This window comes from Antechinus flavipes, chromosome 2, assembly GCF_016432865.1.
Source record: "Antechinus flavipes isolate AdamAnt ecotype Samford, QLD, Australia chromosome 2, AdamAnt_v2, whole genome shotgun sequence".
Lineage (NCBI taxonomy): Eukaryota > Metazoa > Chordata > Mammalia > Dasyuromorphia > Dasyuridae > Antechinus > Antechinus flavipes.
This window is the reverse complement of record NC_067399.1, coordinates 67806231-67819861: the sequence shown is the minus strand read 5'-3', so window position 1 is coordinate 67819861 and position 13631 is coordinate 67806231. Positions and strand designations below refer to the sequence as shown.

The 13631-nt window shown below is 38.9% G+C and overlaps 1 protein-coding gene across 1 annotated transcript; it reads left to right on the top strand.

Moving 5' to 3' along the window:
- The first annotated feature begins 732 nt into the window (after positions 1-732).
- Positions 733-8967, top strand: LOC127547953 (5'-nucleotidase domain-containing protein 3-like). Its single transcript, XM_051975086.1, has one exon. The coding sequence runs from the start codon at positions 765-767 to the stop codon at positions 2388-2390; it is 1626 nt and encodes a 541-aa protein (XP_051831046.1). The 5' UTR covers positions 733-764; the 3' UTR covers positions 2391-8967.
- Positions 8968-13631: the final 4664 nt, after the last annotated feature.

Here is a 13631-nt window from a genome sequence, read left to right as displayed (position 1 = left end):
CTCTGGGTTATAGGCCCAATAGAAACACTGCTGGATCATGCACAGTTTGATAATGTTCCAAATATCTCTCCAGATTGGCTGGATACATAAACAGTATCACCAACAATGTATTAGTATCCCAGTTTCCCACATCCCCTCCAATATCTTTTCCTGTCATCTTAGCCAATCTGAGAGATGTGTAGTGCTATCTCAGAGTTGTCTTAATTTGCATTTCTCTGGTCAATAGTGATTTAGAGCACCTATATTTATGATTAGAAATGGTTTAAATTGGGGGTTCAGGGCCGCGATCTTCCTCGCGGTCTCCCGGAGCCCAGTCTTCTCCCCAGGGCCCGTTTCCAAGGCTAGCGCCCGGAGGATGGGAGTGGAGGAGGCCGGCGGGCGGTGTCGCTCGCGCTCTGCCCGCCTTTGCATTGGCTCCGGAGGCGCCCCTGGCCCGGCCTCCCCGCACCGCCCCCGGTGCCACCTTGCACCAATGCCCTGGTGCTCTCCCCAAACCGCCTCCTTCTGTGCGCCAGGCGCCCGGGGAACGAAGGCCGCCCCCGCCGCGAGGAAGTGACTTCAGCCGGCCTCCCGGGGCAGCCGGGGAGCCCCCCGCGGACTAGGCCCCCGGGTCCCGGGCGCCCCGCCCCAGCCGGCAGCGGAGCCGCCACGTGCTCGCAGACGCAGCGGCTGCCAAGCTCTCGGGGCGGTGCGGACGTGCCTCCGGCCCCGGCCGAGCTTCCAGGGGCAGGCAGAGCCCGGGCGGCGGAGCCGCAGCCGGCAGCATGGCAGCGGCGGCGCGGGGTCTGCTGGGCGCCTGCCTTCGGGGAGCCCCGGCGCTCGCTCCTGCCGCCGGGAGCCTGGGCTGCCGCGCCAAGGGCTTCTGCACGGCGGCCGGACCTGCCCCGGACATGAAGAGTTACCTGTGGGAGCGCTACCGGGAGGCCAAGAGGGGCACGGAGGACCTGGTCCCTTCAATTATGAGCAACTTGTTGAATCCAGATGCAATTTTCTCCAACAATGAAATGAGCCTGTCAGACATTGAAATCTATGGCTTCGATTATGACTATACCCTCGTCTTTTATTCTAAGCACCTCCATACCCTCATCTTCAATGCTGCTCGGGACCTCCTCATCAATGAGCATCGGTATCCTGCAGAGATAAGGAATTATGAATATGATCCAAATTTTGCCATTCGTGGTCTTCATTATGACGTGCATCGGGCCATATTGATGAAGATTGATGCTTTTCATTATATCCAGCTGGGAACTGTGTACAGAGGGCTCACTGTCGTCCCAGATGAGGAAGTCATTGAGATGTACGAAGGCTCCCATGTTCCCCTGGAACAAATGAGTGACTTCTATGGGAAGAGCTCTCATGGAAACACGATGAAGCAGTTCATGGACATTTTTTCCTTACCAGAGATGACTCTCCTCTCTTGCGTCAATGAGTATTTTCTGAAGAACAACCTTGATTACGAGCCTGTGCATCTCTACAAGGATGTCAAGGATTCAATCAGAGACGTCCACATCAAAGGGATTATGTACAGAGCAATTGAAGCGGATATTGAGAAGTATATCTGCTATGCTGAGCAGACCCGTGCAGTGCTGGCCAAGTTGGCGAATCATGGCAAGAAGATGTTCCTTATCACCAACAGCCCCAGCAGCTTTGTGGACAAAGGGATGCGGTACATCGTTGGGAAGGACTGGCGGGATCTCTTTGACGTGGTCATCGTTCAGGCTGAGAAGCCCAACTTCTTCAATGACCGGCGGAGACCATTTCGGAAGGTGACCGAGAGAGGTGTACTTCTTTGGGATAAAATCCATAAGCTGGAAAAAGGCCAGATTTACAAACAGGGTAATTTATATGAATTTTTGAAACTTACAGGATGGAGGGGGTCCAAAGTGTTGTATTTCGGAGATCACATATACAGCGATCTGGCTGATTTGACCTTAAAACATGGCTGGCGGACGGGGGCCATTATTCCCGAGCTGAGATCAGAGATCAAGATCATGAACACGGAGCAGTACATTCAAACCATGACCTGGCTGCAGACCCTGACTGGATTACTGGAACAGATGCAGATTCACAGAGATGACACATCACAGATGATTTTGCAAGAGTGGAAAAAGGAAAGAAAGGAGATGAGAGAAATGACCAAAAATTTCTTCAACTCCCAGTTTGGAAGCCTGTTTCGCACAGACCAGAATCCCACATACTTCCTGAGGCGCTTGTCTCGATTTGCTGATATCTACATGGCGTCTCTGAGCTGCCTCCTGAGTTATGATCTCAGTCACACATTCTATCCCAGGAGGACTCCCTTGCAGCATGAACTTCCAGCCTGGTCTGAGAGACCTCCAGCAGGAAACTTCAGGATCCCCTTTATACAGGGAGTGGCCCAGGCCAAGTAACCAAATAAACCACTCAAAGTGGGCAGACACGGAGGCATTAATACCAATGAGAGTATAAACTTTGCTTTTTAAGCAAGTATGAATATTGTATTTTGCTATTTATATAATTTTGTCTGGTAAGTAAAATACCTTGTTTTGATAGAATTGGAATTCAGAATTAACTGGTCTTAACCCTCTTCTGAGTTGTATCCTCCTATTAATGATAATGGGAATTATGAACACCCAGAGGAGGGGAAAGTTTCTGTTGGCTGAAAGATGAGCTTCATATTGAAAGTCTATTCAGCCTTTAAGTTTACAAAGGCCTTGGAGCTTAATTTTTCTGGGATAGATAAGGCCCTTTTTGTACTAGTTTTAGAGTGCTGTACTCGGTCGAGTTTTGATAGTATTAAAGCAACTGTGTTTCTTGATCATTCAACAGCTCCCTACTGATTTAAGATGTGCAAGGAGGTAACATAGAAAGAGAAAGGTAGAAAGAGCAAAGACGTGTTTGAATTCCACTTCTGGACTTGTTAGTTGCGTGAACCTGGGTAAATCAATTGAGCACTCTGAGCTCAGTTTTCTTATCTGTGAAATGGGGATAATAAATCCTTATAGTAAAAGAGGGGATGGGAGATTGAGTAAAGAGTCAGGGTCTGAGTTCAAGAACCATCTCTTACACATACTGGTTTTATGATTCTAGGTAAATAGTTAATTGTCCATAAACAACTCTCTTAGATTATATTATAAATAGCAGAGAAGGCATCAAGCTGTATTAATAATGGGAGTTTGCTAAACCAGCGAAATCACAAGGCCCTTTCTGAATCCTTATAGTTCCTACCTAACAGAACCGTTGTAGGGCTCATGCAGTGTCCCCAAAGTTTTCAAGAGCTAAAACCATGCTAAGACTTTTAGGACACCCCATCTTACATAAAGTGCTTTGTAAATTTTAATATATACCCTATGAATGCCAGCTATTGTTATAATTGTATTTATAATTTAGTCAAATTCCATGTTCATACTGGAGCACCAGGTTAAAAGCTTAAAGCTTTGATTTTGAGACTAATTTTAGTACTTCTCATCCAGTTTGGACATTTCCTGCATCCTGGGAATCCCTAACACTTCACAAAGTGAAGTCCTCTTCCTACTGAGACAGAAGGATGGAGAAGGTGGCTAACTTTCTCACCCTCTCTCATCCTTATTCATTGTATCTATATCTCATCCTTACCGGGGGTAGACCAAGAGGATGATGGAGTTATGAGAGTCTACACCTGTTGAATCCAATTATCTCTCTCCCCATCTTCTCCAACAAAGGCAGAGCGAGAATTATCTTGGACAAACAAGAATCCCAGGCTGCCAAGGAGAATTTGGGGCTGGAGCCGGGTTGTGAGTCTCATATAAGAAAGGTTATAGATTCATGTGCAAAATAAGAGGGCAGGAGTGTGAGAATATCAGGACGTAGCTTAAAACAATCAGCAGGAATTATCCAACAGCTATTAAAACTTAGGAAATATCAGTGTGGTGGTTCGCCACTGAACGTGGGATGAAGGCACAGGTAGAATCTTTTTGCAACAAATTTAAATGATTCTCTCTGCTCCCCTTGGTTTTGTTGTAATACATCTTATTAAAATGAGCGCATAGTTAACAAACCTAATGTTAGTCCCCAAGACTGGGGACATAATAGGCTAGAATGAATTAACATTATGGGACAGACTAGGGGGAAAGAAGGAGATATCGATCCCTCATCATCTCATACTCTTCCTTTGGGGTCTATTTGTGTATTTCCTTAGTGAGTGATTTGAGAGTTTAGAGGACTCTTGTTTTGTTGGTTGAGGGGTGCAGGGTTAGGGTATGGAATTCAGGGGTTCCTGACTTTATGCCATGGATTCTGATGAAACCTCTCGAGCACTTCTCGAATAATATTTTTAAATGTACAAAATAAAATGCAGAAGACTATAAAAGTAATTATATTGGCATATAATTATTAACATTAAAAAAGTTCATCCCAGTTTCAGAATCTCTAGTTTTAGAATTTCCTCTCGACTAGGGATTATTTGATAATTTTGTATCTATATCTCTAGCACCTAAAACTGCCTGGCACAGAACAGGTGCTTAATAAATATTTGGTGATTGGGTGAAAGAAATTTAAAAAGCTAAACTCCCTTTCAATAGCTCAGTTCCATTCTCCCTGCCTGCAATGTAAATGGTAGACAGTCAGTCTCTTTCTCCAAAAGAATGATGGACACGTGGCCAAAGATCATAGAAAATACAGTGTTATTGCTGTGCAGTATTATAGATAAGTGGATTTGGCGTTCAGAGGATTTGTGTTTAAGCCCTTCCTCAGACATTAGCTGGCTGTATGACCTTGAACAAGTAACTTGACCTCTGTCTCAGTTTCTTCTTTTATAAAATGGGTATGACAATGGCATTTAATCATTTCGCAGGATTGTTGTGAGGAAAAATGAGATAATATATGTAGCATGCTTTGTAGATTTTGAAGGAACACATACAAGTTATCATGACTATTTTTTGTTATTATAGTTGCAACAAATTCTTTATAACATAGTTTCACAAATGTGCATGAAATTGCTGAAAATTTGTCCAATGCTGTCCTCTGAAAGGGACACTTCACAGATCACAGACTTAGAATGTCTTCTTAGCAAATAGGTAAATGGCAACTACTTCAGAACCAAAACAATTAAATTGACAAACATTTCTCGAGCACGTCCTATTCTCAGGGGATATTTCAGTTAAGTCTAGGTGATGAGAATGTTCTTCTAAATGCTGTTTCCTTGGAGACACGGTCTAAATTATCTTGTGGGAGGATGGAGAGTGGTTTGGAAGTAGGAAATGGGATTGGCCAGAGAGACGAGTGGGGGTGGTGGTGGAGAGAGATCTCTTCTAAGTAAGAAAAGGTAATTTTTCTTCCCTTCCTTTTAGAATAGCTCATTTCCATGAGTTGTCTTGTATTTATTTCAAAAATGATACCCTTAGCTAGAGTTATGCTGATAAATATTTAACAACCAACTCTCCAGGAGAAAGAAAATGGATGCATGACACAATTTAAAGTTTAATCAGCCTTGTTAACATCATCTCCATTTCCTCCAAGTCTAGATAATCAATAAAATAATAAATTCAGTCCCTGATTTGTGGCCATTGCTGATTTCTGAGGTGTTATAGGTGACACTGAGAATTTAACCATCAGTTTCCCAAGGCAGTTTGAGACAGCTGCAGTGCATTTTTGAAAAGCAGATTGGTTCATTGGAATGGGTGCTGTATTCCGACAGAGGCTATGGATTCAAATCCCTCTGATGTCATTTAGTACTTATATTATCTTGGAGTAGTTCCTTACCTTCTCTGGTTGGTCTTTTTTTTACTCATGTGAAGAATGAGGGATTGGACTAGTTGACGTTTCTATTCCTTTTCAGTTCTTTTTCAGTTCTAGGTCTGGGATCCTATGATTTGATGTCATTGGTCACAGAAAACCTAAGAGGCTTCATAGTTCAATCAGAAGAATGCTGATTAGAACAAGAGGACTTGAGTTCAGTTCCTCCCTGTGTGACTTTGGGGTAGTCACATAACCTGGTGAGGTCTCAGTTTCTATATCTAAAAAATGAAGAAATGGAACTAGGTTGTTTGACCTATGTGAACTTCTGGACTTAGGGACTGTTGTTTGCCTTTGTCTTCCCAGTGCTTAATACAGTGATTGGCACATAGTAGGTGCTTAATAAATGTCCTTTGATTGACTGACTGATGTTAGTGCTTAGTACTCAAACTTAGTGCAACCAAGACCCTCTAGCCCAGTGTACATGCTCTTCCCTAAATGTACACACATTGTTCTCCTTATCTAGGGTGTTGAGATTTGTAAGCTTATGGATGTCTTCTCTCTCTCCTGGAAGCCACACTTGGCCCCGCCATTACTGAGATCCCAAGTGGGATTTTTTGACCCCTGAAATGTGGACTTTGTTCTTTGTTCTCTGGCCTGCTCAGAGCTAGGGTGAGGCCTTTGTATTTGAAAATTGTGCCCTATCCCACGAATGACTGTCCACCTGAGATTTTGAGACCTTCTCTTCTTACATATGTGGCTGAAGCACTACAGAGAGCAGGATTTTCTAATGTTAAATTAATCATGTGACTCTATGGAGGCAACATGGTATAGTCGTTAGGGCACTGGACTTGGAAGCAGAAGGACTTGGGGTTATTCCCATGTGTTGTATGACCCTCGACAAATCACATAAACTCTCCATTCCTCAGTTTTCTGACGTCCAGGGTTAGATGGTCTGTAAGATTTCTGGGCAATTTGGGGACTCCATAGCACATAAAGGAGGCTTTAGAGTCAGAAAGACTCGCCTTCCCGAATTCAAATCTAGCCTCAAATACTTCTAGTTGTGTGATTCTGGGCAAGCCATTTACCCCAATTGCCTCAAACAAACACACACACACACACACACACACGTGTCCCTGGCTGGCCTTCTAGATCCCTGCCCAGCCTTCCAGGTCCCTGCCCAAATTTACCATGTTTCTAGTCCCCAATTTAGTATATTGAGAAAGTCATTTTGGAATATTGAAAACAACTATATCTCCTAAATTAACAACTGTAACAGCAGGAGAGGAGTGATTTTTAAAATGGTTTGCTTAGTTAATGAATCCCTGTATTTAATCTTGAATTCTTTGTTGTTGCATGAAGGGAAATTCACAATCAAAATATAGTCTATATAAGCCCCCAAAAGTTTAGCCTTTAAAGGTAAGATGGAAAATGTATCTATTTTTAAAAAACTGCTTTTATACAAGAAACCAGATTTTAAACAAAATATACCTACTGTCCCTCTTTGCGGAGGTGGGTGTATGTGAGTGTGGAATAATCCGTATATTGTCAACCTATGATTGAGAGATTGGTTCATTTTGCTGAGCTGATTTTTTTCCTTCTTTTCCAATTTCTCTTATAAAGGATGGTATAGTGACAAGGATTATTAGGAAAGAGAGAGAATTAGAAATATGGGTGATGTAAAAACAAAAAAAAAATTCCTAAAAACAAGATGATAGAGATGATGATGGCATGTAATTTGTAGATTTGAACTCCTGCTTTCCTGTTTTCTTTTGTCCTTTGGGGAGGTTGTTTTATCTTGAAGTGATAGTGACAACCTGGGAAGAGCCTGGGGCTGGCAGGCAGGGACTATACGGCTAGGTCTTTCTTGGCTGATTATTAGCCAGGCCCTCAATTTCCTTATCCTCCTTGTGCCTCCCTTTTGAGGAAGAGAATCTGGGGAAAAGATATGACCAGGTTTTATCTGCTGTAATTTACTAAAGTTTATTATTGATGGCAATCAGGGATATGTAACCTATTTCAGGATATGTGATGTTATTTATTCTGGCACATTTCTGCCTGTGTTGTTAGCTAAAAAAAAATGCAATTTTTTTCCCCTAGTATTTCTTCAGTAGCAACAACTGTGTCCCATTGCTGTTTGTAACTAACTTAGCTTTGGATGGATTGAATGGCCTTAACATGGAAAACACTTCTCTCCCTCCATCCCACCATCTACCAAGACCCTAAGAAATTAGATCCTGAGAACAGCTCCTAAATCACAACAGTTCGTGTTCCCTAATCAGGAGCTGAATTTGGGGTTGCTTTCTTCCATACTTAGGAATAAGATGAGTCCCTTCATGCTAGAAGAAGTTCCAAATGTGGCCTTGGATGATAAGGATCCTGTTACCGGTTGACTTCTTACTAGAGAAAGGAAGCATGTCCATTATACAAACTGCCATTCACACTTAGTGTTATCCTATCTTCCCTGATCTGTTCTCTGTAGCAGTAGGTCCTGGTTGGTGCAATCTTGATGTCACTAGCATGTGAAAATCAAAGTTAAGTTCTGAAAAGTTTCCCTTGGAACAATGGCCCAAACTATGAATTTTTGCCCATGGGCAACAGGAAGCCCATATCGCAAACATCTTGAAATTAAGATCCTAGTTTGAGGGGGATGGGGGATTCAGAGCTTTGGGAACATTAGGATGGGTGAGAGGACTTATTTTTAGTGCTAATGTAGTTCTAGGTTTTTGTTACTTCTACAATGTTGAAAAAATGCAAGATTTGTATTGCACCAGAGCTCCGGTCGCCCATTTTGATTGGAATTATTTATTATCGATTATTGTATATTGAGTATATGGGAGTTATTCTGGTTGGAGTTATTGTCAGGTGGCAAAAGCTTGACAAAAGAAGCCTAATAAATCGATCGTAAATCTATTTCCTGGATCTAGAAAACAGAATGATGTTCTGCAAGTGACTGTCCTGGGGACTGAGTTGGGAAGTATTTATAATTTCTCCTTGATAGATGGTAGATTTCATGTTTCTAGAACACTATGTAATATTTTGTACACTTGCATTAGATTCACTGACTGGTTCATTTTCTAGTTCGCTTCTGTATATCACTGAAAACTCAACATTGGACCTGGAAAGCTGATTCTGATTTTCAGTTAAATGATAAGATTGGCCAATGTGATACCAGATACAATGTGAAATTAGGTCAATGTAAATTTATTGAGTGTTGGTTTAAGAAAAAAAATGATTTGTGTGCTATGTAATAAATGAACTTCCTGCAGAATAAAAGCTTGGGTGATATTCAGTCAAAAAAAAAAAAAAAAAAAAAAAAAAAAAAAAAAAAAAAAAAAAAAAAAAAAAAGAAATGGTTTAAATTTCTTCATCTGAAAGTTGCTCATATCCTTTGACCATTTATCAATTAGAGAATGGCTTGAGTTCTTATAATTTTGAGTCAATTCTCTACATATTTTAGAAATGTGGCCTTTATCAAAAACTTTAGTTGTAAAAAGGTTTTCCCAATTTATTGCTTCACTTCCAATCTTGTCTGCATTAATTCTGTTTGTACAAAACTTTTAAACTTAATATAATCAAAATTATCTATTTGGTATTCAATTATGAGTTTTAGTTATTCTTTAGACATAAAAACCTTCCTTCTCCCCAGATCTGAGAGGTAAACTATACTATGTTCTTCTAATTTGCTTATAATATCACTATGATCTAAATCTATGAACCCATTTGGACCTTATACCTTATCTTGATAAGTGAAGGTAGGTGGGGGTCAATGCCTAGATTATTCCATGATAGTTTCCAATCTTCCCAGCAGTTTTTGTCAAATAATGTTTCTATGCCAAAAGTTGAGGTCTTTGGGTTTGTCAAGTACTAGATTGCCATAGTTATTTATTGACTACTTTGTCCTGTGATCCTAATCTATTCCACTGATCAACTACTTTATTTCTTAGCTAGGTTACTTTGAGTGTCCCTTTTTTCATTAGTTCCTTGAAACTGTTGACCTTTTGTTCTTCCAGAAGAACTCTGTTATTATTTTTTCTAGGTTTGTAAACTAATTTTGGCAATTTGATTGGTATGGAACTTAATAAGTAGAATAATTTAGATAGTATTATCATTTTTATTATATTCACTCAGCCTATCCATGAGGTTAGAGGGCTGAAACTATTGGGATGTACTGAGGTCAGGACTGCTGAGCACTTGATGCTAACTTCTGATTGGATGATACTCTATGGACATATGCTTGGAAAATGGTCCTTTCCACTATCCATACTGGCTCAATGATTAGTGTATAGAGGATTGTAGGAGGGACTAGGGGGTGGAGTAAAGCTAGCCAAGGTCACACTCTTAGGTAGAAATGAGTGAGTGGTCGTGGAGAATCTGCTTCCATCCTGTTTAATCCCACCTCTAGGGACCAAGAATAACCATTGAAGACTTTTGCTTATCCCGACTCTGGCTGATTCTGGGGTGTCCTGAGTGTTAGCGCGGTTGTTACATTTGGTGCCCTGTGAGACTGCACTAGCACCCAGGACCACCCCAGAATCAGCTGGAGTCAGGATAAGCAAAAGTCCATCTTTATTCTTGATCTTTAGGGGTAGAAGTGAAGGGGATGGAAGAGAATCTTTGCAAGCACCTTCTCCCTCATCTACTGCCGAGAGTGTGTCCCTGGCTAGCTTTACTCCACCTCCTAGTCCGTCCTACAATCTTCTATACATCAATCATTGAGCCAGTATGGATAGTGGAAAGGACTATTTTCCAAGCATATGCCCATAGAGTATTGTCCAATCAATAGTTAGCCTCAAATACTCAGCAGTCCCGACCTCAGTGCATTGATTCAATAGTTCCAGCCCTCTACACATGAGCACTTGATATTTTCCAACTGATTAGATCTGAGTTAATTTTTGTGGAAAGTGTTTTGTAGTTTCATTCATATAGTTCCTGACTTTCCCTTGGCAGAGAAATTCCCAAATATTTTATACTATTGACAGTTATTTTGAATGGGATTTCTTTTTATATCTCTCACTGCTGAACTTTGTTGGTAATATACAAAAATGCTGATGATTTGTGTGGATTAATTATGTAACCTGCACCTTTGCTAAAGTTCTTTGTTTCTAGTAATTTTTTACTTGATTCTCTAGGTTTCTCTAAGCATACCATCATATCTGCAAAGAGCGATAATTTTATTTCCTCATTAACTACTCTAATTCTTTTAAACTCTTTTTTTCTTATTGCCAAAGCTAACATTTCTAATACAACATTCAATAGTAATCATGATAGTGGGCAAACATGTTTCACTCCTGATCTTGTTGAGAATGGTTCTAGTTTTGTCCCCATTACATATGATGCGTGCTTATGGTTTTAAATAGCTACTACTGATCATTTTAAGGAAAAGTCCATTAATTCCTATAATCTCTCATTTTTTTTTTTAAATAAGAATGCTCATTGCATTTTCTCAAAAGATTTTTCTGCATCTATTGAAATAATCATATGATTTTTATTAGTTTGGTTATTGATAGAGTCAATTATGCTTATAATTTTCTTGATATTAAACCAGCCCTGCATTCCTGGTATAAATCCTACCTAGTCATATTGTGTTACCTTGGGGATGATTTTTCTGTAATCTCTTTGCTAAATTTTATTTGAGATTTTTACATCAATATTCATTACAGAAATAGATTTATAATTTTATTTCTCTGTTTTCATCCTACCTGGTTTAGTTATCAGCACCATATCTGTGTCATAAAAGGAATTTGATAGGACTCCTTCTTTCCCTATTTTTTCAAATGGTTATATAGTATTGTAGTTAATTATTCTTTAAATGTTTGGTAGAATTCTCATGTAAATCCACTTGGTCCTGGGAATTTTTTCTTAGGAAGCTGATTAATAGCTTGTTCCATTTCTTTTTCTAAAATGTGACTTTTTATATAATTTATTTCCTCTTCTGTTAACCTGGGCAATCTATATTTTTGTAGATATTCCTCTAGTTCATTTAGATTATCAATTTATTGGTGTATAATTGGGCAATATGAAATATTGCTCTAATTTCCTCTTCATTAGTGCAAAGTTTTCCCTTTTCACTTTTGAGACTAACAATTTGATTTTCTTCTTTCCTTTTTCTAATCAAATTAACTAAAGATTTATCTATTTTGTTGTTTTTTTCATAACAATAACTGTTTTATTTATTAATTCAATAGTTTTCTTATTTTCAATTTTGTTAATCTCCTCTTTTATTTTCAGAATTTTAAATTTCAAATTTAATTGAAGGTATTTAATTTATTCTTTTTCTAGCTTTTTTATTTGTAAGCCCAATTAATTGATCTTTTATTTCTCTATATTCTGTATGTAAGCATCTAGAGATATAAAATTTCCCCTAATAACCATTTTGGTTGCATCCCACAAATTTTGGTATGTTGTCTCATTATTTTCATTCTCTTGGATGTTGTTGATTGTATCCATGATTTGTTGTTTCACCCATTCATTCCATTTAATTTTTGGTGTATTTTTTCCTGGCTTTTTGTTGCATGTGATTTTTATTGTATTACTATCTGAAAAATAAACATTTACTGTTTTTGCCTTTCTGCATTCAATTTAGAGGTTTTTATGCCCTACTACATGGTCAATTTTTGTATAGGTTCCATGAATCCACTGAGAAAAAAAAATAAACTCCTTTCTGTCTAGATTCAGTTTTTTTCGAAGCTATATTATGCCTAACTTTTCGAAAATTCTGTTTCCTTCCTTAACTTCTTTCTTATTTATTTTGTGGTTTGATTTATCTATTTCTGAGCAAACAAGGCTAAGATCCTCCCCCAGTATGGTTTTGCTGTCTATTTCTTCTTGCATCTCTCACCTTGTCCTCTAGGATTTTGGATGCTATACCATTTGTTGCAAATATGTTTAGTATTGATATTGTTTCTGTACCTATGGCAGCCTTTAGTAACATATACTTTCCTTATCTCTTTTAAATAGATCTATCTGTGTTTTTACTTGAGCTGAGCAGAATTTTACCTTTGCTTTTTTTTTTTTTTTTTTTTTTTTTTACTTAACCTGAAACACAATAGATTCTGCTCAAACCTTTTACCTTCACTCTTTATGTTTCATTATGCTTTAAATGTGTTTCTTGTAAACAATATATTGTAGGATTCTGGCTTTTAATCTACTCTTCTATCTGCTTTATGGGAAAGTTCATCCTATTCACATTCACAGTTAAAATAACTAATTCTGTATTTCCTGCCATCTTATTTATCCTGTTATTCTTTTCTCTTTTATTTCTCCCTTCCCTCCTTCTTAGTATATTGCTTTTGATGACCACCTCCCTCAAATAGCCCACCTTCTTTAGAGGCCCTCCCCCTTTTGTACACTTTCCCCCTAATGCTTCTGTTTTCCTTTCTTTTCCCCCTTTCTCTCTCATTTCCCTCTAAGGTGAGATAAGTTTCTCCATGAAACCAAATATCTCTGACATTCTCTCTTTGAGCCAAATTTGATAAAAGTAAGATTCACACAGTGCTCCTCATCCTATATTCTTTCTCTTCATTATAATAGGTTTTCTTTGCTTCTTCATGAGATGTAATTTCCCTTATTTTGCCTCCTTTTCCTTCTTTTTCCAATATGATCCCTCTAATTTCTTTTTTCACATTATAATAATAAAATCAAATTATACCTGCACTCCCTAAATATACTCATAGCATAAATAGTTTTCAAGAGATTTTTTCCTTTTTATCTTTTTTTTGCTTCTCTTGAATTCTGTGTTTGGAGATGAAATTTTTTGTTCAGTTCTGGTCTTTTCATTATAAATAAGTGAAATTCACCTATATCACTAATTGTTCATCTTCTTCCCTGAACATTAATAATGCTCATTTTAACTGGATAGATTATTCTTTGAAGTAATGCCAGTTCCTTTGATTTTTGGAATATTGGATTCCAGGTCCTTCTATCCTTTAAGGTGGAAG